The sequence below is a fragment of the Agelaius phoeniceus genome, chromosome 1, assembly GCF_051311805.1.
Source record: "Agelaius phoeniceus isolate bAgePho1 chromosome 1, bAgePho1.hap1, whole genome shotgun sequence".
In the NCBI taxonomy this organism is placed as follows: domain Eukaryota; kingdom Metazoa; phylum Chordata; class Aves; order Passeriformes; family Icteridae; genus Agelaius; species Agelaius phoeniceus.
In genome coordinates, this window is record NC_135265.1 from 143,087,705 (window position 1) to 143,114,085 (window position 26,381).

Sequence of the window (26,381 nt, forward strand, 5' to 3'; positions counted from 1 at the left end):
TCTTCAGAATGAGAGAAAATCTACCCAGAAGAAACAATGACAGGAGATTCCTCCACATATGCAAACACAAAGAGGTCAATTTATATCTAGTTTTTTCAACATGTCTTTATTGCTCAAGGGTATTTGGCAAGACAGCCATAACATAAACTTCACGTCCAACATTACTTGGCAACATATTTCCCAGCTGGGAAGAAAATAAATTGGATTTTTTTCTTTGTGCTAATGCCACATTTTTGGATGGTTTTTTGGAAGCTAATCAAGAGATGGCTGCTCAGCATGCCTCTTCATTCTTGATGGGCTTTTAGTGCAAAATTGCCAGCAGCAACTTTCTGAAGTCCCCAGAGGTGTCAGAGTGGACAGCTTCAGCTAACGGCTTCTTGTACATCTGCTGGAACTTCTCCTTTATTGCTGGCAGGTCGCTCTGAGGAGACACCAAAAGCCTCTTTAGAAGAGTGGTGAATGCTTTGAGTAACCTGCCCTGCCCCTGCCCCTGCCAGCACCCCTGGGGTCTGATTCAAGGCCCACCACACCGAGTGGGAGTAGGAGAGGAGAATGCAGGAGGTCTAAAACTCTTGGAGGACTTTGAGCTTAACATTTGAATTCGAGGTAAGTCCATGTCAGATGGTGGTGAGGGGATGCTAACTGTGAAGAAGGCCTGCATGGAAAGTTATGCCAAGGCTGGGACAATCTCTGCCCAATGGTGCTGTGCCAGCACAGCCTTGGTACTGGAGAAACTCACACAGGAATGATGTGAGCTCCTGAGGCCATCCCCTGGTGGCAAACAGGGAAAGAGGGATGTTCCAGGAGTATGGCTAAAAAAGAGTGTTGTTCCACCCAGAGAAGTAATTTTCTGGTTACTGCTGGGGGAGAAACAAACTCCTTATCTGGAGCTGTCCTGTAAAAAGGCACCTATTGCACAGGTCTGATCTTTATCGCAGTGGGTTTTAAATGTTATAATGACTGGACTGTGTCTTAATAGAGACAATATGCTGGAGCCTAATTTTTCTCACTGTGGATCATTGAGAAATATGCTTTCCTCATGCCTGTGAGAGGCTCCTCCTCTGTGTTGATTGAAACAGCCCTGGGGTTACAACCTACACAGCTTAAAAGGAATACTTAAAGATTGTGCTTAAATATCTCAAATGTCTCATGAGGTTTTGTGCTTCTTAAAATGACAGTTAACTCCTTTGGCTTTTTATTTCTCTTCCCTCCTCCCCATCTGTTTTTCCCAGCTGGAATCAGAGAAAATTGGCAACATATGTTTATAAGCAATTCTCAAATTGGAAACTGCTGCTTTATCATTAATTAACTAGGAATTACTTCTACACATCCTACTGGGGCCAGACCTCCCCATGGGCTGGTTTTAACCAGGTACAGTTGACTACACTTGAAATTGCCTACATGCTTCCTGGTTTAGTTCCTTTGAAAACAGAAATAGATGCAATATCAAAATTAGAGGTGCCTGGGTACAGAAGCAGAGTGTGACCACTGATGTCACTGGGCTGAAAAGGGTTTGCTGAGCACATGATCTACCAGGACTCACTCCATACCCTCTACATTTGTGTTCTCCTAGAGCTGATGTGAGCAGTTACAGGACACAGGGTACCCTACCTCAGCCCTGGTCACAAGGATGCGAATCAAGGTCTCTTCATCAGTCCCAGCTCCTTTCATCGACTTGTGCAAAAGTGTGGCAAAGTAACCTGGGCAGTCTTTGGCACAGCTGACTAAAGAAAACAGTAAGAGGCCTCATTATACTTGTACATTTACAGTTTGTGATACAACTTCAAGCAGAATTAAATAAGTAAGAAAAGGAAACTCTAGTGTTTAAGCATAGACACATGAGCTGGCAGGGCTTTTATTCTGAGACTGATCCCCTATCAGTATGCAAGGAGAAATCTTGGAGTATGAATGGAGATGTCCATTTTTCCACAAGAGATTACTAGCACTGAGTACTCAGACATTCCACAGTGAAAATTACATAAATGAGAAACCCCATGCCCTCATGAGGTTCCTCTTGCCCACCCATTCTTGGGGTAGCTGCCTGTTGTATTGCACTAAATAGTTTATTTAGCTATTTACACCTGCTCACTCTGCAGATCACAGGAGGAAATCTGTGAGAGCCTTAATCCAGATGGGTAACAGCAATACAGTGGGACAGGGCACAGGTTTAAATACTGGTCAACTCTAGTGCTAACTTGCTGTCTAGGACCCTGTACATTTTTGTGGTGGCTGGCTAGTGCACTTCTCATGGTGCCCAAGCATCTGCTGGAAGTTATCACCAGCCATTGTCCCAGGGGCAGCTTGGAGGTGGCTACCCTGTGTTAGAGGGAAAAAAATTCAGCTTTTCCTGTGGAAAGGAGCTGTGTCTGGCAAGTTTTAGTTTTAAAACCAAAGAGTCCCAATCACTACTGGAAATTGTCTATTTTTTCCCTGGCAGATATGTTAGCTCAGTTTAGGGGTAGCTCAATGGCTGTTGCCAGGCTGTACACAGACCCCCAACAATCAATGTCAGGTGACAGCAAGAACTAGAAAAGAAAGGTCTTGAAACTCTTGCTTTTTACCTAGAGTCAGATAAGCCTTCTTCAGATCTCCAGAGGTTTCACTTTTAATGGATTCTTCTATGTCCTTCCCACACACCTATGAGAAGAAAAAGGAGCCATAAGAGCTTCTGTCTGTACATTTCTTCCCACTGTCAAAACAGCATCAGATTCAGGACCCAAATGGCAAAAGGTCATTCCAGATCCTTTAGAGCCTTTCCAAAGGAGTAATTCGAGGTAGATGAAGTTCTCCTCTGGCATAAATTCTCACAGATCCATTGTGATCCACAAGAGAAGGTCTGTGCAGCCAGGTAAGGCCCAGTGGTTAAGGGATGGATCATCTCCATCAGGCAGTCCCAGGTATCTGACAGCCTCTGGGACAAAGAAGCTGCAGCTTCTTCTTGAGTGACCCCTGGTCAGCAGAAACTGTTCAAGCTTTCTCTAGACCCTCTCTCAAAGGCTCTGGATGGCTCCCACATAAATAAGATAATTTTTGGAGCTTTACCAACTCTCTGAAGTTCTGTTACTTATTGTCTTTGGCTTCCCAGGCTAAGTTTACAAGCACCACTGTTGTCTCAGAGTTTTTGTATTATTCTGTAGGGAATTGGACAAGCAGACTGTCTCTTCAAAACAGAGTTTACCCTGACTTTTGTGAACTTCAGGAACGTCAAAGACTTTTATTTTGCTCTTTGCACTTTTACTTTGAGCATCAGGATGTCCCTGCAAGTTTCAAGACTCTGACTTTTAGGTCAGAGCTGGGAGATTGTGTGTGCAAGGCAGCAAGGGCACCACATGAGGCTTTATGGCTTAAGCTCTGCAGAGCACCAACCTGGTTTAGATCTTACCCTATGTATCTCTCCAGCTGAAGAGAAGGGCATGTTTGCAAGATTTTGGCTCTAATCTTGGCCTACTTTGAGTGCAGCCAGGCAGGATGTGGTGGATTGGTTTGAGCAAACAGATCTGCTTGGCTTAAGGAATCAAAGGCCAAGGTAGTTTGGCTATTGAGCATTTAACTGAATCCCCAGGGTTTGGGCCACTCCAAGGGAGAGAGTATCAGTTTGTGACTGGGTTTGTTCTTCTGCCAGCAGCAGCCCCAAACTTGGATTAAGCTGCAAACGTTTTTGTAGCTATTGGTTCCTTATTATGTTGACATTGAAACATGGCTTTGACTTGAGCTCTTTCCATCTTCAGTGCCTGAGGCTACAGTTTTCTGATGAACTCAGAGTCTTCCCAGGGAAGTTCAGGACTGTGAGCCAGAGGCTGGAGGGAGACTCTTTCCTGAGATATCACTGCTGAGCTTCCACCTTGCTGCTAGGAGAAGGATCTTGGATCTCCCATTGCTTTGACTTTCAGAGGTAATTTCCTAGCAAGATATCTCCATATCAGGTCAGGTTCAGGCCCAGGCATGAGTAAAATGTCCCTGCTGGGTGACACAGGGAAAAGTACTAAATAGCCAGGATCCTGCTGCCTCCTTTGCCTTATGCTTGGAGACAGGGGAAAGCACAGCAAAGCACCTGCACAGGCCATCTGTCCAGTGTGGGCAGAGAGGAAAAGGCTGGAGATAAACTTCTCCTCAGCCAATATGAGTGTGTTGAAGTGGTAGAACAGGAGGAGACACCATGCCAGGCTCTGTTTAGGAGAAGGAGAAGAAAACACCAGAAAAGCAAATCTTTCCTTCAAGGCAGGAGTTTGTGAACCTGTCCTTTTGCTGCAGGAGCAGGGGGTACACTGTCCTGCAGCTGTGGGAAGGAGCAGACATTGGTGACATTTATTTGGCTGAGTATTGTGTAGGTTATGAAGGGGAATGGGATCTTCACTGGCAGAAGATAAAGCTTCTCCTGTAAATCACCTATTTCTGTATGCTCAGGACACAGTTGTATAAATATGTTTTCCAACATTCTTAAAGCATTCAAGAAGTTACAAAATGGCAGATAAAGGATTGTCCACTCTACATAGAATCATTTAGGTTGGAAAAGGCTCTTCAGATCATTACATGTCATTGTAGGGTCTGCACCTATATGTCACGGCCTATGCAACCCCCATTGCAGAAGATAAACTCACCTTTTCATAGGCTTGAAAAGTAGCTCTCAGCTGGCTATAGCTTCTCTTTGCTAGGACCTCATTGAAAGCCAGCTCCTCTGTTCCCCAGCGGCCTTCTCCTGCCTTCAAAAGCACATGTTATTTTCTGGAAGCAGTTGTTCATACACAGTAGAGACATGAAGTCAGCCACAACCCTGGATCCTCCAGCCCATGCTCCCCTTGCTCCTCTCTTTGTGTTGCCATTGCCCGTGTGCTTGGTTTGTTCAGTCCCCCTGAGGTAGCCCTTGCTGTGCAGCACGGGATAAAAAGGGATTTTTGCACAACTGCACTTACTTTGTACAGATCTGAGGCATCTTGCTCAGCAAGCTCTGCATTGACCTGCTGGGTCTCATCTCGGGTTGCCTGCAGAAAAGGAGATAACTGTAAAAAAACACCCAACCAAGAGCTGGTTTCCTTTCAGCTCACAGATATTTGTGTATCTCTGGCCCTGACAGATTTTTGGGTTGGGGTTTTGCTGCCATCTGCTGACACGAGCCCGGGGATGGGCACGGTGGGACCCCCGGGTTTGCTGAACCCTTCGTGTGGGGTTTGTCCCCAGCTTTATGTGCTGTGTGCTGAGCCCTAACGAGATGGCAACGCTGCTGCCCCTGGAGCAGGAAGGTGCCCAGTACCTGCAGTGAAGTGCTGATGCTTTTCACAGGGCTGGATATGCCCTGGTGACTGTGAAATGTTTTCCTGACTGACCTATGTACTCTGAGCATTCACCAGCACTGCCATCCCTGGGAGAAATTATCGATGAAAAACAAAAAAAAGCAATAAATGTATTTGCCACTCCTGAAAGTATACAGGATGTTGGAAAGAGCTACACCAATGCTTCCCAGAATGAGAATCTAAACTGTGGTGTATTTAGTGATGTGACTGTTATGTCTTTAAAGCTTCTTTTATTTATTCAGTCTTTTCATTTCCCAGGGCTGTCAGATCAGACTGACCACCACATTGCATTTCTCAATGTGCTCCTATTTTTCTTAGTTATAATGTGTCTTTATGAAGGTGTTGATTTTTCGCTTTATTTCATGAAAAGGGTTTAAAATAAAATGTATTCTAATGGAAAATAAGCTTTTTTTTTGATGAATGAAAAACTAACAGAACAGCAATCTCTTTCTTAGTTGTTCTGTCTCTGAATTCTGGAATCCTTAGCTGAGATGGAAATAAGATTTAGTGGTCTAAGGCAAAAATTCAGAATAATGGGGCCATGACCTCAAAGTATGAGTATTCTAGCCTCAAAATGAGTATTCTAGCCTTTACCATGGTATAAATAACAGTAAAACAATCCTGTTATTTTCAAAGTATCAATATTGATAAAATTATCTGTGGTTTCATAAACAAAAATGGTACATATTAAAAAGCCATAGATATGAAAGGCTCTTATACTGAAGAATGCCTTTGTTTACTGTAATTACCTCATTCATATATTACATATCATAACTGCATTATTATAACTGCCAGACAATACTTCTTATGGTTACTCAGGGAAAAAAGGGAATATCTCTGTCAGGCAGCTGCATAAGAGGAAAGTCCCCAGCCTCACCTCTAGCACCATGACTAATATCTTCTGTAGGGAGCCACTGGTGTCACTTTTAACATCAGACTCCAGATCCCTGTCAAACACTGGGAAGAAACAAAATCTATGAGAGTTAAACCAGTGAGAAAGGTTTTAAATGAAGGCGTTTGAAAGATAAAACTACTTACAACGCTTGTAGGCCTCCTTTATGTTTACAATTTCCTAGGAAAACAAAAAAATAAAGTAAAAATTAAATAAATAAATAAATAAATAAATAAATAATAAGTAAATGAGCAAACAAAACACCAGCAAGTCAGCACCATGCCTGTAGTGTGTGATGTCACTGTCACATTTTCTGAAAAATCCCCTTACCCAGGACTCTTCTCCTGGGAAGCTGAGAAGTCTCACAGAAAAAGGAAAACAATATTATTTCATTTACTTCTCCTGTGTTTTGCTGCTTTGGAATGTAGTTGGAGAGTCTTTATCCAGTATGTGAATTGTTTTAACTTAATGACCAATCACAGTCAAGCTGTGTCAGTACTCTGGAAGGAGTCACAAGTTTTTTATTATTATCTTTTAGCCTTCTGTCTGTATCTTTTCTCTATTCTTTAGCATAGTTTTAATATAGTGTTTTTTGATATAAAATCATAATATAGTAAATTAGCCTTCTAAGAACATAGAGTCAGATTCATCATTTCCTTCCTGCCCTAAGGGACCCAGAAAATACCAGAGTGAGAAGTGCAGCAGCCACAGGGGAGGGAGAAGCTGTGAATTCCCAGTCCTCGTTGAGGACAGTGCTTTGAGAGGTGCCTGATTCATGCAGGTGTCCCTCTGGTTTTCCCTGCATTTAGGCAAGAGTTAACTATTTCTTTTTTTCACAAGGATCATGTTCCTGTGCCTCTGAACCACCAGAGCAGTGCCAAGGCTGCCCTTGAACATGTATCCAGGGATTATTCTCACCAGTGCTGCCCCCGTGCCATCCAAGGCAGGTAGGAGTAGGATAAAGGAAGGAATGTGAATTTTATTGGTCTTAGCTCCTGTTGGAGTTTCAGCTCTAGTATGGCAATCTTACTGCTGCAAACACTGGCAAGAGCCACAGGAGCTGGACTGATCCCCATTGCAGGAATGCTGTTGGTGAGCTCCTTGCCCTGCTGCCCAAGGCAGGTCCCACAAGGTGGTGCCCTGACCTTGTTGCTCCGAGTGCAGAGGATCTCAATCAGCAGCGACTCGTCCGTCCCCGCTCCCTTCATCGCCCTCCGAAGCTCTCGGGCCTCGTACTCGCAGGGCAAGTCCAGCAAAGCCAGCACAGCCTTCTCAAAATTCCCACTCAGGTCTGCTTTCAGGTCCTCTTCCATCTCCTGTGGGGACGTCAGGAGGGTTAGTGCAAAAGCTGAGGTGAGATTAGAGGATTTCTTAATTTGTTTCAGGGAATCTAATGACTTAAAAGCTCCTTCTCTGCCAAAAAGGGACAAAACAATTTTTTAAGGGCCTTAAAATACAGACTTTTTTTTTTTTTACAAAGTAAAATACCTAAAGATTTGGCTTCAGATTGACTGAAATGATTGTCCCATCTTCAAATACCAGCCAATATCAGCCCAGTTATGACTCTTACTTGTGTAAATAAATGCAAAATAGTGTTTTGAAAACTTAACAGTTTACTCCCAAATAAAATACAGAAGCTTCCTCCTTTGAAAGAGCTGCCACACAGGGGATCAAACTAAAAACCTTTCTGTCAGTTTTGGTTAAAACTGACTTACTGGAAAAAGCAGCAGGTTTCTGCAAGGTGCTTTTGTGCCAAGCAAGAGCATTTTTACACACACATACCCACATCAACCTTAAATCAAAATTCAGTAGGACCCTGGAGGAGAGCTGGCTAGTGCATGCTGAGGATGCCAGCTGAGGGTGCATTGGAACTCCTGTCTGCAGTTATCTCCTGCACTAGGGAAGCTTGACAAGGTCAGAACACTGAATGAGAAATCCAGCTCTATAATTCTCAAGTTCCTGCTTGCACAACTGCACATGAACACTCAACTGCTCAAGTCAGAGGCTGCCATCTGTGCTGGAGCAGTTTCAGCACACACCCCACAAATGCTGCAAGTTCCTGGAGCAGCAGGAGGGAGATGGTACCACTTGTGCCTCCTTCCCAGGAGATTCAGGCTGCCCAGGAGAGCAGAAGGGTTGCTATGAGCTGATGCCACTGTGATGTTTCATGGCATTTGATAATTTCTAATGCCTATATGTATTAACTCTCATTCTAGAACAACATCTATAGTATTTATGTAACCAAAATCTGTATCATGCTTTCTGTAAATTTTACATATAGAAGGCTTTCATTCATCTTCTGTGCTGACTCTCTTATTGACAGTTATTAATGAGCAAGCAGACACTAAGAAAATACCAGTTTAATAAAAAAGTCTGCAGGATTCAGGTGTTTACTGAAACAATATTTTAGAAGCTTTATTTTTCATACACACAAAATCATTAAGGCAGTTTATGCCTCCTGCAGAAATCAAGTGCCCAATGAAATTTCTTAGTTTTGCAACATGTTCTACTTCATGATTGGAAGAAATCAATTAAACTTCTATTAAATTCTTCTATTAAACTCAATAAATATAAAGTTGTGTGAAATCAAATAGTTTGTATGAATTTGCATCTGGTCTAAGTGGGACTCTGACTTATAATTTCCCTTTTACATTAACTTATTTTTCTGAATGTGCTGAAGATGAACACAAGCTGAAATATTTTCTATTTCAGTTATGAATTATTTTCTAGCTCTCCCAGCTTTGATTAAAATGCTCTGATCTGGTTAAGGCTGACTTCAAGAAGATTCTGAGGCCTAAAATTAGAAGTATAATCAGTATTTTAGGAGATAAAATAAATTGCTGAATCAGAAAGTAACTGGTGTCCTCCTTAAATGCACTATGCCCTTGATATTTTCAAAAGCAGAGGCCTGTAGGCTGTATTTTCAGAGGTAGTGGTTTCAAACAGAGAGGCCCCTTTTTTCAAAATACCTTGCTATACAAATCCTTGTACTTCTGCTTTATTTGTTGTCTCTGCTCCGATGTTCGACTTGATAAGACTTCAATAATTTTTTTTTCATTGGTTCCTGAAAAAGAAGTTGTGCATAGGGATTTTATAATCAGCAATCTAATACAGAGGAAAGAAAATGTGGCCTCTAAAGAGAAAAAATTCCTGTACATATATCCCCAGCGGTTCCACCTTTAGGATTTGTAGCATTTAAGATTCTTTTGAGGATAATTTAAACTGTAGTCTACAATGTTCAATAAAATAAAATTTCACCATCTCATGCAGTTAATAGCAAAGAAATTGAGTCTTCTGTTTGAGAAGGGCAGACACTGCTCCTACAATCAGGGTTATGTCAGTGCCCACAGGCTGACATGCATGTTTTTGGTGACAATGCTTGTTTGAGCAGTCCCAAGGGATCAGCCACAGATCCAGTTTGTTATGGCATGAATGCTGTGCTGGCACAACAGAGTGAGGGCAGTGGGGCAAGAGGCCAGGCAGGCAAGGATGTGTTTGAATCAGCTCATTAACCTGAAGCCTGGATGTACAGCCTGTAAAAAATTGGTTTTAATTTTGCTGAATGGAGTCAGGAAAAAGGACCTGGAACCAGCCTGAATGGTCTCAGTCTCTGCCAATGCTGTTTTGCTTGGCAAAAATCAGAGTGAAGTGGGAGTGTGGGATGCCCAAAGAGATGCAGCTGCTGTGCTGCCCATCACAGAGGGGAGCTGGACATGCAGCTCCCTTCCAGGGGAAAAGCCCTCACTCAGCTTTGAGCTCTGACTTATGCAATGGATTGAAAAAGCTTCCTAAAGGCAGTAACCTTGCTCTTGCACTTCTGCTGCCCTCTGCCATATAAATAGATGTTTGCACTAAACAGAGCTGCTGGAAGGCATTTGTTACAGCTAAAAAGAGACAGGACCACAGTGATGATACCTGGATGAACAAAGGACACAACAGGGCAGCTGTGGCACTAGCACAGGGATCCTGGTGTTACCTGGATGTACAAAGGACACAACAGGGCAGCTGTGACACTAGGACAGGGCTCCTGGTGTTACCTGGATGTACAAAGGACACAACAGGGCAGCTGTGACACTAGCACAGGGCTCCTGGTGTTACCTGGATGTACAAAGGACACAACAGGGCAGCTGTGGCACTAGCACAGGGATCCTGTGCACTTCCATCTGAGGGCCAGCAGATGGACTCGGGCATTATTTCTTCATGACGAGAAATGGAGAATGTGAGCCAGGACAGACACATGACCCAGCTTGTGATGGGAACTGCCCAGATGCCCACAGGATGGCAGACCAAAGGCATCAAGACATTTGCCAGGTCTGCTGATGCCCACACATCCTGCGGTGGTCACTGCCCCACGCTCTCCTTGAGCTCTGCCATCTGATGCCTTTGTGTGGCCATCTCTGGGCTTTGTGCTGTGCCTCATCTCAGGCTTTTAGGAGCAGGAACCGACAAGGGTTTCTGAGTAGCAACCAGCACAAAGGATAAAGACACAAATTATACTGGTATTCAGCAACAGCTGATATGTTTTCATGCCTCTATTACCACCAGGTACATGGAGGACAACTTTAGGGCATCTTGCCCAGTTCTTCCTGCTTAGATCCAAGGCAGAAGGCATGGTCCAATTTTAGAAGGAATTGTATTCCTATTTGATAACATTGGGTTAAACTCTCAGTTAGGAGAGTCCTCTGGCAATTGTCATGAGAGGGCTCACTTGGTAAGACAGGAACAGTTCCTAAAACTCAACACTTCACTAGCTGATTCTGCATGTCAGTGCTATACCAGGAAGAAATGCTTAAATACATATTAACTGTGCAAATAACTGGAGTGAATTAATAACTTATTGATCTTGTGTGCTGCCTGGATGTTCTTCCTTTACTGAACATTGTCACCTCCATGGACCTTAGGATCCCGTGAAACACTATGCATTCCTCATTCACATCAATGCAGTCAGGCTTACTTCAAACTGCCTCAGAAGATGGTGAGGGACAGTTATTTTCAGTTAAAAATCACTGGTGAAGGTTGAAATCACTGTAAATTCCTTTCAGCTGATGGAGCTGCAGTGGGCTCTGATGAAATATGGAGGTGATGATGTTCTTTGCTGGTCCCTGGAGGCCTGAGAAAGGATATCTAACCATGACCTTAATCTAACCTGACTAGCTAGACCCTGTGACTATCAAATTAATCTTGGCAGCTTGATGTTCCTGCCACAGGGAACAAATACCATGTTTACCCTAATGCTCTGAAGACATGCAATTATCAAGCTAGATCTTACCAGTCTTTGAGGAGCAGGCTGGCTTCCCTTCCCATTTATCTTCATGGGTGTGAATGTTCTTTGAGTCAGTATTTGACAGAGAGCATAAAGATTACCTAAAACTGGCTGGAACAGTTGGTTTGCCTAAGTTCATGTATATGCTTTCTATAATATTGATCTGCCCTTGGCACAAAGTCCAAAAATCTACAAAAGTCTTTCTTACCTGCTCCTTTGCAGGCACTGTGAATTTTCTTGGCATCTTTCTCTGCATCAGAGCCGTGATGGTGGTGCTTGTGGGCTGACTGGGAAGAGACAGAGACACAGCAGAAACATGGGAAACACATGGGAAAAACATGGGAAACAATTCTGCATTAGAATGACAGCAGCTGGGGCCAGGTCCTTGCTTAATCTTTGTTCACACCATCAAAACCTTGAAGTTCAGGCTGGGCTTTGCTGAAATACTGTATCTATCCCTAAGGTTCCTGGAATGGATCCACAAATTGCTGTCACCACATAAAAACCACAGTGGTCTATATAACTTTGTCACCATATAAATATAAATAAATAAATAAATAAATAAATAAATAAATATATATATATGTATGTATGCATGTGTATGTACCCTACATAACATGTCACCATATGACACACATGACCTATAGAACTTTGTTCTGCCAGTTATGGCTTATTCAAAGAATTTAAGGATAATAACTTCATACTAGCATCTTTATGCCAGATCAAATATTATTGGTTTGTACCACTTTAACAGCAGGCCAATACAAACACCTTAGCAGAATCAGGAACTATCTCTGTAGTACATTTTTAAGTACTGTGAACACTCCCAACCATCTGGATAAAAACTGCTCCTGAAAACCTTTCTTGTATTGATACATTCATGCAAACAAGATAATTGGAGATACATACTGTGATAAAGCTGGGGTTTTTCGTTGTTGCTGAGAAAGTGATTTTTGTTTATTTTTTTTATTTTGGCAAAATAATACATGTGGCTACCTCAAGCTAAATTTACAGGGACAGATAATAACTCAAAGTCCACAGCCATTGCAGCAGTTTACAGCCTGACATATCAATGTAAACAGAAAACCATGCCTGCTCCTTGTGATCTGAGTTAGCTGTAATCTCCCAAGCTGTGAGTCACAGGGGCTGCAATGCTGGTACACCCTCCACTCTGCTGTTTCTCAGAAAAGAGTAGAATTATCTGAGACTATAATGACAACAACAATTTCAGCTCCTCTAACACGATTACTCAAATATTTTAAATGCCCAAACTAAAACAGTAGTAGAACAGAGGTTCTGGGCCCCTAAGTCAAGCAGCACAAGCCAGTATGCACACCACAGGGTCTAGGTGGGCACTGGCAGTGCTTTGGCATTTCCATTTAAAGAGCAACATGTGGATCTGGCTGCTGGCTTTGCAGGGCTGCCAGCCACTGGCACACCACTGTTAATTAAGAGTTGTGATACTGCAGGGCATGGCAGTCTGCTTTTAAGCCCTTCTGAAAATGCCACCAGCCTGCTGAGGAGCAGAAGAGGTTAAATGGCTGATTAACCTCCATGTCTCTGGGGATAGCACAGGGCAGAGGCCATTCCTGAAAGACATTTGGCACAACATCATTCTGCTTGTGGAATAAAGGTAATTTAGGCACATGGCTGTGGGCCATGCTCTGCCACATGCCCATCAGGCCAGAGAACAACAAGTTTTATTTACAAGTATAGATACAGTCTGGAAGTCTGTTTGTTAGTATGCTTCAAAAGTTTCAGGCTGTCATCTACTAGTTCTGGTGAAAGAGCTACCACTCTGGCTGAAGGGGTCCTCTATCAAAAGGCAAAGGGTCAGCTCTCAAGGAGGAAAGCTCAAATCCAGTCCCTACACTGCTTTACCAATGTGCCTTTGTGATTGACTGAAGCCATTTAGGTACCTGGCTTTTCCAATGCAGTTAGAAGCAAGGATAGGACCTACTGCTAATGGTAGGTGAAACACAAAGTTATTTTTGCAACTATAACAATTAGTGAGGTACAATAACAATGTAATAATTTCATCCTACAGCACAAGGTAACACTTTGATTGTCCCATCATTATGACAAATGTGGCTTTTAAAGATGTATCCTACTGTATGCTCACACAAATTTTCCTAAACCTTTCAAACAAGATGGAAATAGTTGCATATACATAACTAATATTTTCTAGTGGAGATTTTATTTAATGATCTTCAAATTTCCCAGGAGTTTGGGTCAAAATGGAAAGGGAAAACCACAAAGTTAGAAAGCAGATGCACTGATAACTATTCAAAATGAATTCCAGTCACAGTTTTCTATTCTGGCAGAGTGTAGGTGCTTCTTCAATGGCATCATGCACAAAGGAAATGCACTGATGGGCTGAGAGAGCTGGGCTTGTTCAGCATGGAGAAGAGAAGGCTCCAGGGAAATACCCTTTGGCTCTGTAGTGTTAGTGTGCTTATGGTAGATCTTGCTGCCTGTGTTAGGCAGCCAGTACTGAAGTTGCTCTAGAGTTGTTTGCAAAGCAAACCAAAAGGACTAAAGAAGCAGCTGAAAACACAGAAAAAAGGAGAAATTTCTGTAGCACAAAATACAGAGAAAAGTGCTAACATATCAAATGTAGATATTTTACTACTTTGTAGTTATCCAAGTGCTATTCTAATTTATAGACTCTCAGATTCCCTGCAACAATAGGAGTTGAGAACTATTGCTTCACATTCACTGCCTTGTGACCTGGGACAGAAGGTGCAGTGGTGAGAAGAAAAAGGCTTCATCTGGGATTGTCTCCCACTTCTCAGACATTAAGCCTGCACAGAAACACCTGCACAACCACACAAAGGCAGGAGCTGGTTTGTCCTGTGCCTTGCCTTGCCTTGCCCACCAGAAGTGCTGGGCTGTGGGAATTGCCCTTCTCCTGCTGGTGCTGCCTCTGCAGCTCCCACTGCCCTAACCCACTGCAGGTACACCTGGTCATGGCCAGCTCATGAGTTTTTCCACCCATTTTTTTCTTCTTCATATATATTTAGGTTGGCTCTCTCGTGCCTTGATGGCTGGTCAGTTATCCTCAGGTTTAGTGAGCCCCTCACTCCTAGGTACAACTGGTACTGTAGGTGTTGTGTTTGTGTGGAGCACAGGTGCAGCAGGCAGGAAAATGGCACCACCAGAAACTGAAATAACATTGTAGGTTTATGATTATTCATAAAGACATAAACACAGAAACATTTCTTTTCAAGGCAAAAATAATGCAGGAAGGAAGGCCTGTTTCAATGTTCAGGACATGTTTGTTTTAAAGCACCAGAGGAATTTATTGAGTCTGCTAAAGCCTCTGTCTTTAAAAAAGTCACTGCAAATCATTAAATGATGCACCTGGGGGACAGAATTCTGTTAGTACTGTGTGAAATACCAGCATCATCTTTATAGAGGGAAATCTGACATTGGTGACTGTCAAAGCCAGCTCCTGGGTCAGCTGAGAAGCACTGGCTAAAATTCACTACTTGCTGAGTCCCATCCTTGACCTTCCCACTGACACAGCTTCCCAATGCAGGAGAGGGAGAGCTGTTTCAGAGCTGTACTCCTAACCCTGTGGATTTTCACAGGTGGGTTTTCCTGTAAGGGATACATGGCAAAATCAATTGATGTTTAATACCATTTGTAACCTGTAGTAATTTTTCTTCTAAAAATATGGGCAGAACCACTTTAATGCAGTTATTTTTTAGAGTTAGAACACTAGATTAGATTAGATTAGATTAGATTAGTCACTGATTTAGAAGTATTCTAGCAAATTTGGTAGGAGCATGATGTGGAGTCTGATATTTCAGGTGGACAGACTGCAAACAACTTTGAAGCTAGGGTGTAAGGGAACTTGCTTTCACAAACTGGTCCAGCTCCATCCACTCATTTATTTAATTTTCTTCTCATTCCTCTCCTATAGTTCTATATTAATTAATGTGACCAGAGTTCTGATGGTAAAAAATATTCTTTTCACTTCCAGCATAGCTGTATTTATGGCCTGTGTCAACTTGTTTTCTCTTATCCTGAATAGTTTTATGTCTCACTCAAGCATGTTTTAGACAATAACCTGTTTCCCTGCAGCTTTGGCTAAAATTGCCACAGATTTATTTATATTAAACTGGACAGTTTATAAAAGATCTAAAACTAACTTGCTTTGTTCTAACTTGTTTTAAAGCACAACAAGTAGTTTTTGCTACTATAATTTACATCTGACTTTAGGGAGCTGTAAGATGAGTTTATAGTTGAAGATGATCTGCAATGCTTAGAGAAGCTTTGTAGATTTTTCTTTGATGTTTCAGCATGTGGAGCCCTTATGGAGCACAAATAAACAGTTTAGCAAAGGTCAGCAAACCCAGTGGGGGTGGAGGAACAAGAGCTCTGATGGATTCAAGGCATCAGGAGAGGCACTGGTAGGTTGCTGCAATACATTGCAGACACTCCTAAAATCTAGAGCTTTCCTTGGGTTACAGACAATTAAGTTTGCAATAGGTACAAAGTGCTCATCTGTCAGTAGAAAAGAACAGAAGTGCTGCCATGAACATGTCAGGTAGTTTCCTGTATTGCAAAAGAGAGCAACAACAGCTCTCTGAAAACAGTTGATAATACAGCTTGAGCAATCACAGCTATTTTTCCATTTCCATGATCTCATGCAGATGCCACAAGGCTGCTCAGGAACAGGTTTAGGGAGGAGTTCTGTCAGAACAAAGAAAGGAGCAGCTGCTCGGGGTGCTGGTCACCTGCTGCAGCTCTAAGAGATTGATGCTGATGATGTTCATGGATAAATGCAGGCACAGACCCTTAAAAAAGATCACTGGGAAGAACCAGGAGGAGCATGGTTGCTGATCAGAGCAGATGAGATCAGCTCCAGTAGCTGTAGACAAAGCTCTAAAAAGAGCTGGATTGATGCAGTTATGCTGAGTGCCTGCCCTAGTCTTCATTTTTGCCAGGTACAATTTATGTGTTTTATTTAGTAGATGTCTAACTTCAAGCTTCTCTTTGGCTGCTATTTAAAAGAAATAAAAATTAAATCTAAAAGTGGCCGCAGACAGAAAGGGCAGACTGACCCAGCCATGGTCTTTAGAGCATTAACTCATACACTTGAGTGGGATCAGGAATAAAATTTAGGGCAGTATTTAGTTGTCTAACATAGGTCTCTGATGCTTTTGAGATGTCCCAGGGTGAGCTGCCTGCTGCCTGTCAGACATCAGTGGCCTCCTATGGGTCTGCACCCATCAACCTGGTGTGAATTTTCTCACATACCTGGGAGCATCACCAGTGGGCACTGGGGGTGGGCTACACAAACATGCCAGAGTTTTTCCACCCATCTTTTTCTTCTTCAAACATATTTAATTATGTTCAAAAAATGCATTGGAGAAAAATGAGGTTTTAGAAAGAATGGCATAAACTAGTTCCATGTGCATCAACCTGAGCTTTCCTTTCTATCAAGCACGTGAGCACCCACAACCTCTCTGCCTGATTTCCCAGAGATTTAGAGCTCCTGTTTGCCTGATTTTGGTTCAGCTGCTCACTGCAGCTGAAACAATTCCTGTGATGGGCACAAGCACAATGGCCCAACACTGTGTGGATTCTCTGGTCTCTTAGAAGGGTTGAGTTCATGCCTCAGTCTTTTGTTCAGGGGATTTCTAATACAGTTGCTCTGTTCTTAAGATTTACAAGACACATAACAGGCACTACTAATTTTGAGATTAGCACCTTGCTAGTAAATTAATCTAAGGTTGTCTGGTGGGTTCCAATGTTTTTAGCTAGGATAACAGATATATCCATATTGCAGCATCTTGGATCCTCTTCCATCCTGTTTCTTTGGGAAGCCAAGTCCCAAACAAGCCATAATGTCCTAAAGGTGAGGACAGGAATACCAGAAAAACAAGTCAAAACAATTGGAAACCCAGCCTAGATTGGAAGCTAGAGAAACTGTGGAGGTTTCTCAGTTCTCACCATGCACAAACACTGAGCCACCAGTTCAAAGAGCTCTGGGGAGTCTCCAGCTAATGAACCATCTCTCCAGCTCAGTGCTGTGAGAGCTGCTAGGACTGGTCTGGGCAGAGCTTCTTATTCTTCACAGACATTTAATTATTGCTCTAGGCAATGGTTAAGTGAGTTGACATCTCAAGATGCCTTCCAGTTCTGTGATTCCTGTCTTTATCTTTTGTGTGGAGAAGGAAATTTATTTTCTCTATGTACAAGGAAATATTCCAAACCATGTAGTCACCCTGTTAGTGTAACAAACACCAGGACCAGGGTGTGCATCTCATTGGTTAAACTGTATCTAATACACTTGGGTCACAGAAGACAGCTTTTGGCAAATCAGCACCTACATGATTAATTTTTTATAAACACACATATACTTAAGATTAATTATTTATCTTGGCAGAAGTCTTTAATGAGCTATAATGCAGCTGGAATCCAGGTTTAACTAGACTAACAATAATGACTAGGGAAAAAAGAAAAGGATATGTGTTCTTAGATCTTGTGGTTAAACCCTTCTAGTGCATCACATGTTATCAGGATAACATCCTGTTATCAGAAGAAACTCTGAACTCCCACCCAGAAGAGTCTTTAAGACAACCCAAGCCTCATCACTCATCTCAAGCATTTCCATCCTTGGAGAAAAATAAAACACAAGAACAAACACAGAAGTAGGCTGCTGCATTTTGATCCTGATCTACTTCCAAAGACAGACTGAAAACATGATGCTACATTTGTACTTCTTCCATAGTCTGATTTACTAAAACATTCCCAGTCACAAAAGGTTGACCTGCTGAGAAGGCTCAAGACCACCAATCAGAAAGGGCAAAAAAGCAGATAAAGCCCATTTCACTGCAGTGTGTGAGTACTCCCATGAGAAAAACTTCCAAATATTACAGCTCTTTAATATAATAGCTAAGCAAAAGAAACAAAGACCAATTACTGGTAGGCAAGGTCAAGTCTCATCTAACTGGGAAAGGTCACTCAGATATCTCATCATTAGCAGATGATGTGTTCACTATCTCCTATCATCCTCCCACCAAAGTAAGGAATTCTTCTGCAAGCTCTTCTTCAGTAAAGTTCAAGTTCTGAGGCTCAATCATTCAGGTAGAAACTTCTCTGAAATGTAAAGCTAAAACAGGCACTAACATCTAAAGGCAAACAGCTATGGTGTGTTGGCAGCAGGGCTGTATCAGCAAGCACTGGGGTTTGTGCTGTGGTCATAAAGAGGTGGGGTTGACAAACACATTTTTGACAAATGAATTGGCAAAGTTCAACCTTAAGAAGTGTCCTTTTGTCTGCAAGGTTCCTTCTTCACCTGTTTTGTAAAATGTACCTCTCATTTTTATTTGTTTGAGCATTTTTCTCTGTCAACCACAATATGCAGCTGAAAATTTGCCAACTGCCTCCTTGCCGGCTCAGAGAATGGTATCAGTGTCTCCAAATGCCATCTGCTATCTGCCAGCCAGGCTGTCATTCTCCCAAATCCTTGTGGCTGTTCTGTGTCTAACAGCTGCATGACAGCCACACACACTGTCAGCTTGCTTGTTCCTGATGGTTTGGTGCTATCAGGATCAAAACAATTTCTATATGAATTCTATACTGGATAATAAAATATGTGTAACTTTTATGAATTAGTCAACAGCCTTTGCCATGACTCTGTTACTCTTTCCAAACTGAGAGGTGCAAACCTTATTTTCTACATCTGGGACTAAACCTGCAGTGACAACAAGATCCTAATAGAAACAGTCACAGTTACTTTCTCCTATTACAAACAAGTGGCAATAGTGAAGATAATTTCCCTGACAGTTATTTAAACTGCAAAATTAAAACCCTCATTCTCCTACAAAATCCCTACTGTTTCTAGTAGCTGTTAATATATCATCTATGATTGCTTTTTTATCCAATTTATTCATGCTCGTCACCATGACAGAGAAACCCACAATTAAGAGAAAAATTTAAGTTTGGGGTGGTTCTCTCATGGCTGAATTTGATAGTGTCCAGTTTTAATGTTTTCAAAACTTTTTGTGGCTGATGGAACATGCTAACAGAGTACTTTTAAAATCTATTAACTACCAGGGCAGCATGCAGTGGGAATGCCAAAGCTGAAAAACTGCAGCTTTTATTTTTAGAAGGCTCAATCCAGATGCTTAAATAGAGACACCTGTGAGATGTGTGAGAGCCCCAGCACCTGCATGGGGCTGGCAGAGGGGGCATGGGGCTGACAAGGACCTGACTCACCTGGTGGGGCTGCTGAAGCCAAGGCAGGAAAGGATGCAGGAAATCTTCAGACACCATGCCTGTGGTTAGACATGAGTCATGCCTCACATCACTTCCCTTGATTACTTATCTTGCAAATAGAAGCCATACAAAATGCAAACAAATGGCTTCATTCACCACAGATAAATCAAGTTTTTCAAGTTGGCAATAATTCTTTGTTATGATGGGGGTAGACTCCTTTTATTTTATTGACCATATTTTACTGACTTGGATAACACTATATTTTGCCTCTTTTTTCAGCTGAGATACCAGATTTTTAACTCAAGTGTTCTTATGTCTTATTAAAAATTTGACACCTCATTTATGATGACTTATGATGAGCTAACCTTGATGGAACTGAAGTAAATTCTTGTGTATAACAGCATGAAAGTGAACATGACTTAAGAACATCTACACAGGCCTGAAATCCATGGGCACAATCCTTGGGAACATCATGCTCACCCTTCCATGTATTTTAAAGCTCAGTTATTTAAAGGGAAAAGAACTTGAAGGATGTTGCAGCCCAGCAGGGAAGCCCCAAGAGGACATGCTTCACCCTTTGGCCCCTTCATTGCTTCTAAAATACATCTCTGCAAGACACTCTATCTAAACACCATCTGTACATTCACAGACACACAGAAGTGCTGTTACTGTACAGACATGCATGTTTAGTGTCCAACAAACCAACTGTGCCTACAGAACTTGGAGGTCTGTGTGTCTAACACCTTTCTACCTCACAGGAAGGAGGTGGAGGAAGTTTCAAGATACTCCCAGATCAGCTGAGTCACCTAAAGCAGCAGTTCATACACCACAATCAATGGGCTGTCCATTGCTTCAGCCACTAGTCATAGTCAACAATAAAGACAGAGTCATTTTCTGGATAGCAACTGTTGAAAATTTTATATTATTTGAAAGTAGCAAATTTCTTGCTTGACATAATAGTTAGAGTTGTGGAGCTACAAACTGAACTTTATCTGAACCATATGGCTATGTTGTGTAAGTCAACGATGGATTACAGAGAAATCCAGAGCTAATAATCTCATATTAAGAACAGTACAGATTGATTGTAGTGAAATGTGAACAACCAGAACATTAGTAATAGAATAGACATAGAATAGACAAAGTTAGCAGCTTAAATATTACTTAAAAATCAGTGGCTAGAGTGAACAGCCCATTGATTGTGGTAATGAACTGTGACAACCATACCCCAAAGTGGGATACAGAACTTACCAAAACCCCCACCAAACTGACCTCAGGGCATGTGAAGATGACCACATAGCAACCACCTGGTAACAAAACAGTGAACCAATACTGAGGGAGAAGACCCCTAATATTATCCTTGGTCTGGAGTGTTGCATGAGGAATGGGGAGTTTGGATTGAGAGGGTTTAGTTGCCAAGGGGTTTCTTTGTTCAGGGCCCCTCTTTTGAGGCACCTAAGCTTGAGCTACCAGATATCATAACTGATTTGTGCCAATACCCCACCTAATGGAGATGACAGTCTAGTGAAAAAAACTTCTTTAATAGTAACAACAGAACTTAGTAGGGTATATAAAAACTAGAGAGCTAAACTCTAAAACTCTAAACTCTAAAATTAGAGTCCAGATACTTTGGATTTTTTTAATGTTTTTGTAAAACATAACTACTTGACCTATTTACATAATGTAAAACATAAATGTAGCAACTCTGATATTTCAGATGGGTTTTATTTTTTTTGCCACAAATGCATAGTAATTTTTTCATGGGTAGCCACTTGTTAACATCTACTACAGCAGCACTCACAGGACAGTCTCAGATGTAAAAGGAACAGCAAATCTCCTGGATAATAAGAGACCATGGAAATGAAAAGAATCTGCCACACATCTCCCGCAGTGGGGGGTAGCTAAACAAGAAGTTATTTCTGTCTTCTGCTGACTGTGGGCTAATGGCCAGGGCTGAACAAGAATCGCCTGTCCCTGAGCACTGCTCTGCCAGGGGAAGCAACAAAGAGAAATTGTGGAGCTTTGTGATGAGATAATAAAATTATGCTATGGTAATACTTGTACTAGGGAAACATTTCTACAAGGACAGTAATGTTTATAGGCAACAGAGAAGTCCTTGTGAGTTTTGTGAGCTTATGCCCCAGAGGGCTCCTGGGGCAGATATGTTCTCCAGGTAATATTTACTTTTTTGACCTTCAAGTTGCCAAACCATATGGCCCACAACAACCTGCCATCCCCTTACACTATAGAGTCCTCCCTGGAAGAAGGTTTCATCTGCTTTGCAATGACAAGATGAAAGCCAAGGCTGTTGCAGAGAATCTCAACAAATTTGAATTCAAACCAAAGAACTCACCCAACCCCAAGGTTAATTAAACTCACAAACACCATGGAATTGTGCATATGCAGTCTTCATGGATTTTTGAGAGACAGAAGATTTAAAAAAATTTACACAATTTTACATAAGTAAAAATCAATCAAACTTCTCAAATCATAGAATGAAAAGCATTGTTGCTATTCCCAAATTGTCCCCAAAGCATCTTCCTTATAGCAGAGCAGCTATCTAGATTTCCAGGTGGATTGACTCTATTTGTTAATATTAAGGACATCAGATGCACAGATAAGCTTGATATAAGACTGCAAACACAGAAAATAATTAAGAGACTTTAAATTGCAAAGGATGTGCATCAAAAAACATTGATTGGAGGAAAAAAGTTCTGGATCGAATTTAGAGAGTAAAAAGCAGATGAAAATATGCAGATTTGGAGCTGTAATGTTCATCAGGTGCAGCTCAGTTTCTGAGAGAAAGGTACACTTTGGGGTTAGTTGGAAAATTTTTCTGAAAGCATTTTTTTCAGTAACATTTGATACTTTTATTCAAAGTAACATGTTCAGGAAGACATGAATTTTGATGAAAGCTCCATTTTAAAATGAGACATTCTGACAGAGCTGAAAAGTTCAATTTTAACATCTACATAATGGAAGCTTTTCACTGAAGAATGGTTAGCTTTCAATGAGAACTCAATTTAAAAATTATAGTTTAAAAAAAGTTTTAAAACCTAAACTCATTTAGCCAAATAAAATACCTCATTTGACACAGATGATTCATTTTATATTTCTCCCAGCAGAAGCTATTAAATAAAAATTTAACTTCTGAAATTTCAAAGTGGATAAAATTCTGTTGTTTTATTATTCAACAGAATGAAAAAAAGCCATTTTTACCCAGCTTTCTAGCACCAGTATTGACCACAAAAGAGAAGCTGCCTCTGTGCATTGCAGAGCCTCCCAAAGCCACCATAAACCACAGCAGCAGGTGCTGCAGCACCACAGTGCCCCTTCCATCCTCCACAAAAGAAGTTCTTACTGGCTCATCTGCTGACAAACTGGCAGCCCCTACGGCTGGTTTCCGTCTATCCTCTGCGAGTTTGTAAGTCTGGCTCTGGAGGTTTAGAAAACACAATGTATGAGACACTCATGAGCCTCTGGTTACAAAACATGACATTAGGAGAAACAGCAAACTGCAGCTGGAAAGCTCGGGCAAGAACTTCTATTTTATTTTCTGCTCTTCCAGAAGCAGTTCTCTGACACAGATGCAGCCATTTCTCCAAGATTACTTGTAACTTTCTAGGAGCAACAAAGAGATGCAATTCCCAGATGAGTCTGGACTGAATGACAGGATTCTCTTCCAGCATGGGATCCCTGTTCCCACTGTAGCCTGCAGCACAACTGTGGTGTCCTGCACCCACATCCAAACCACCTAATCCAGCATGGAGCTCCCACACCTGCTGAAGCTGCCTGAGCTGCAGTCTGTGATCACCCCTGCCATGGATACACCATGGATACACCCCCTCTGGACAGTTTAAATGTGAATGGAATATGTTTGCTCTGCACTGCATTCCATGTGCTGTCCACTGAAAGGCCCTCCAGGACCCTCAGGAGATGCCTGCTGACAGCCTATGGCATGTGTGTGTCCTGTGCAGCAGGAGCCTCCTTGGCTGTGTCTCCTGGGCACAGGTGGAACTGCAGGGCACAGGCAGTGCTGCTGATCTGCTCACTCCTCTCCCCTTAGCAAACAGCCAGACTGCAAAAAGATGGTGTGGAGATGGGACCATCATCCCACTCACAGGGAGACAAAAAGCTCCTTGGATCTGGAGCTGGAGCTTTATGCAAATGGGGTGTATGGGTGGTATGGGGTGTCTTGCTCACTCTGCCAAAGAAAACGTCCTGGGGAGCTGGTCCAAAAGGATCAGAACCTTGGCATGTCTCCAGGCCTTGCTGGATTTGGATTTAAAAAATAGTTACAGGATAATATAAACTTTACAGAAACTCACTTTAGCCTGTATCAGCAAGCAGGTTGCCTTCTGTTGATATCTACTGCAAAACTGCATGAATTCTGCATTCAAGGAGAAAATGCATTGCTGAATAAACACTGCTTTTATCCACTAGTTTCAAAATTGGAGCTAAGACCCCCATCTTCCTCAGCACAAGCTACTTAACTTGCAGAGGAACTAATTATTCAGAGCTGTCACACAGAAGTTTTGGACAATCAGGTCATTTTGATGGTAAATATCTTCATGCAGACAAATGTTACCAAAAATTGTCCCAGTCAAACCTCATACAGTAATTTGATGCCTGACACCTGGATTTTAATGGGGACCTTCTGTAAATACTACACTTTAAGACTACTCCTGTCCCTATTGTTCTGTGAGAAACACCCAAATTTTGAAAGTATTGGCCTTTGAGACAGGAAGTTTTTCATATTTCTTTAGGGAATTATTTTAGTGTGCAGAATGTTCCAACACAAATTCGCTAAACTAGCTAAAATTAGTTTTTCCATGACATCCTGTGCATCATTTCTTTTTCTCAAATGAAAGTGCTGCCCTGTTCAAGACACAAGGAGCTTTAAAGCACTCAGGACTTGTGTGTGGCAGTAATAATTTCATTATTCATGTACTGTTATGAAGCAATGTTACCAGCTGCATACAAGTTTCCCCCACAAAGTAGATTTTGAGTTTAAATCTTCACTTGCAGCTGTATTAATGCCATATAAAGTGAAAATTGACAAAAATAAAACCAGGAAATCATTGCATTCTTGACAATCCAAATTAAGTAACTACTTACATGTGAACTGCCCATTTTTGCTTAGCCTGAATGTGGAAGGTGCAACTCCTCTGCTCTTCAATAAAACAAGCATGCAGTTGGAAAAGATAAATACTACTTAAACCTGGGTTAATCAATAACTTCAGACATTATTTAAATTCTAGTCATTGCAAGGTGGGGTGTACTCATCATTACATGGTGGCTTTATTATCCCTCCTATCTAATATTACATCCTGTTGTGTCATGGAGCTGACTGCTTTCTCTAAGGAAAATCAGGATTTCACAATGTAAGCCTCAATATTATACATACTGATTTATCTAATTGTTATTACAATGATTTAAAACATAAAAATTTTCTAGCACCCAACATGAACTTTCCAAACAGAGAGAAAGATGCCTCCTTTGAAGAGTTTATATCAGATCTTATGGAATTTAATAGTATTCAATATGCCACTGAGCACCCTCAGCTCCTACAAAACATTTTGAACAGAATCTCACTGCTTTAATTTGGTTTATGTGATCAGGTTTTGGTAGTCAGGGGATTTCAGGAGTGTCCTTTGTGAAAAGAGACCAGGGGTTGCCCCATGCTGGACAGAGCCAGGGCCAGTTGACTCTAAAATGAACCTTCCCCAGACCAACATTGAGCCCCACCAATGATGCTGCTGGTGCCTCTGTGATAATATTTAACAAGTGGCAAAAATTACTGGGCAGAAGCTGTGAGAGTGGAATGAGAAAACTGAGAAGGAAACAGCCCTGCAGACACCCAGGTCAGTGGAGAAGGAGGAGCAGGAGGTGCTCCAGGTGCTCTTGCAGAGATTCCCCTGCAGCCCATGGTGCAGCCCATGGTGAGGCAGCTGTGCCCCTGAGAGCACGGAGGTCATGGGAGATGCTCCTGCAGCCTGTGGAGGTTATGGAGGAGCAGAGATGCTCCTGCAGCCTGTGGAGGTCATGGAGGAGCAGAGATGCTCCTGCAGCCCGTGGAGGTCATGGGGGAGCAGAGATGCTCCTGCAGCCCGTGGAGGTCATGGGGGAGCAGAGATGCTCCTGCAGCCCATGGAGGTCATGGGGGAGCAGAGATGCTCCTGCAGCCCATGGAGGTCCACGGGGGAGCAGAGATGCTCCTGCAGCCCATGGAGGTCAGGGGGGAGCAGAGATGCTCCTGCAGCCCATGGAGGTCCACGGGGGATCAGAGATGCTCCTGCAGCCCATGGAGGTCCACGGGGGAGCAGAGATGCTCCTGCACCCCATGGAGGTCATGGAGGAGCAGAGATGCTCCTGCAGCCCATAGAGGTCCATGGAGGAGCAGAGATGCTCCTGCAGCCTGTGGAGGCCCATGGGGGAGCAGAGATGCTCCTGCAGCCCATGGAGGTCATGGAGGAGCAGAGATGCTCCTGCAGCCTGTGGAGGTCCATGAGGGAGCAGAGATGCTCCTGCAGCCCATGGAGGTCCATGAGGGAGCAGAGATGCTCCTGCAGCCCATGGAGGTCCACGAGGGAGCAGAGATGCTCCTGCAGCCCATGGAGGTCCATGGGGGAGCAGAGATGCTCTTGCAGCCCATGGAGGTCATGGGGGAGCAGAGATGCTCCTGCAGCCCATGGAGGTCCATGAG

The 26,381-nt window shown here is 42.4% G+C and overlaps 1 protein-coding gene across 1 annotated transcript; it reads right to left on the reverse strand.

Moving 5' to 3' along the window:
* Positions 1-301: 301 nt before the first annotated feature.
* ANXA13 (annexin A13) lies at positions 302-24,808 on the reverse strand. The gene is made up of 12 exons (XM_054643575.2): positions 24,794-24,808; positions 23,037-23,111; positions 11,652-11,730; positions 9,150-9,244; positions 7,326-7,496; positions 6,327-6,360; positions 6,166-6,245; positions 4,911-4,979; positions 4,599-4,700; positions 2,562-2,637; positions 1,612-1,724; positions 302-421 (listed from the first exon to the last, which is right to left on the reverse strand). Exons 1-12 carry the CDS (start codon positions 24,806-24,808, stop codon positions 302-304), a joined length of 1,029 nt encoding a protein of 342 aa, XP_054499550.2.
* Positions 24,809-26,381: the final 1,573 nt, after the last annotated feature.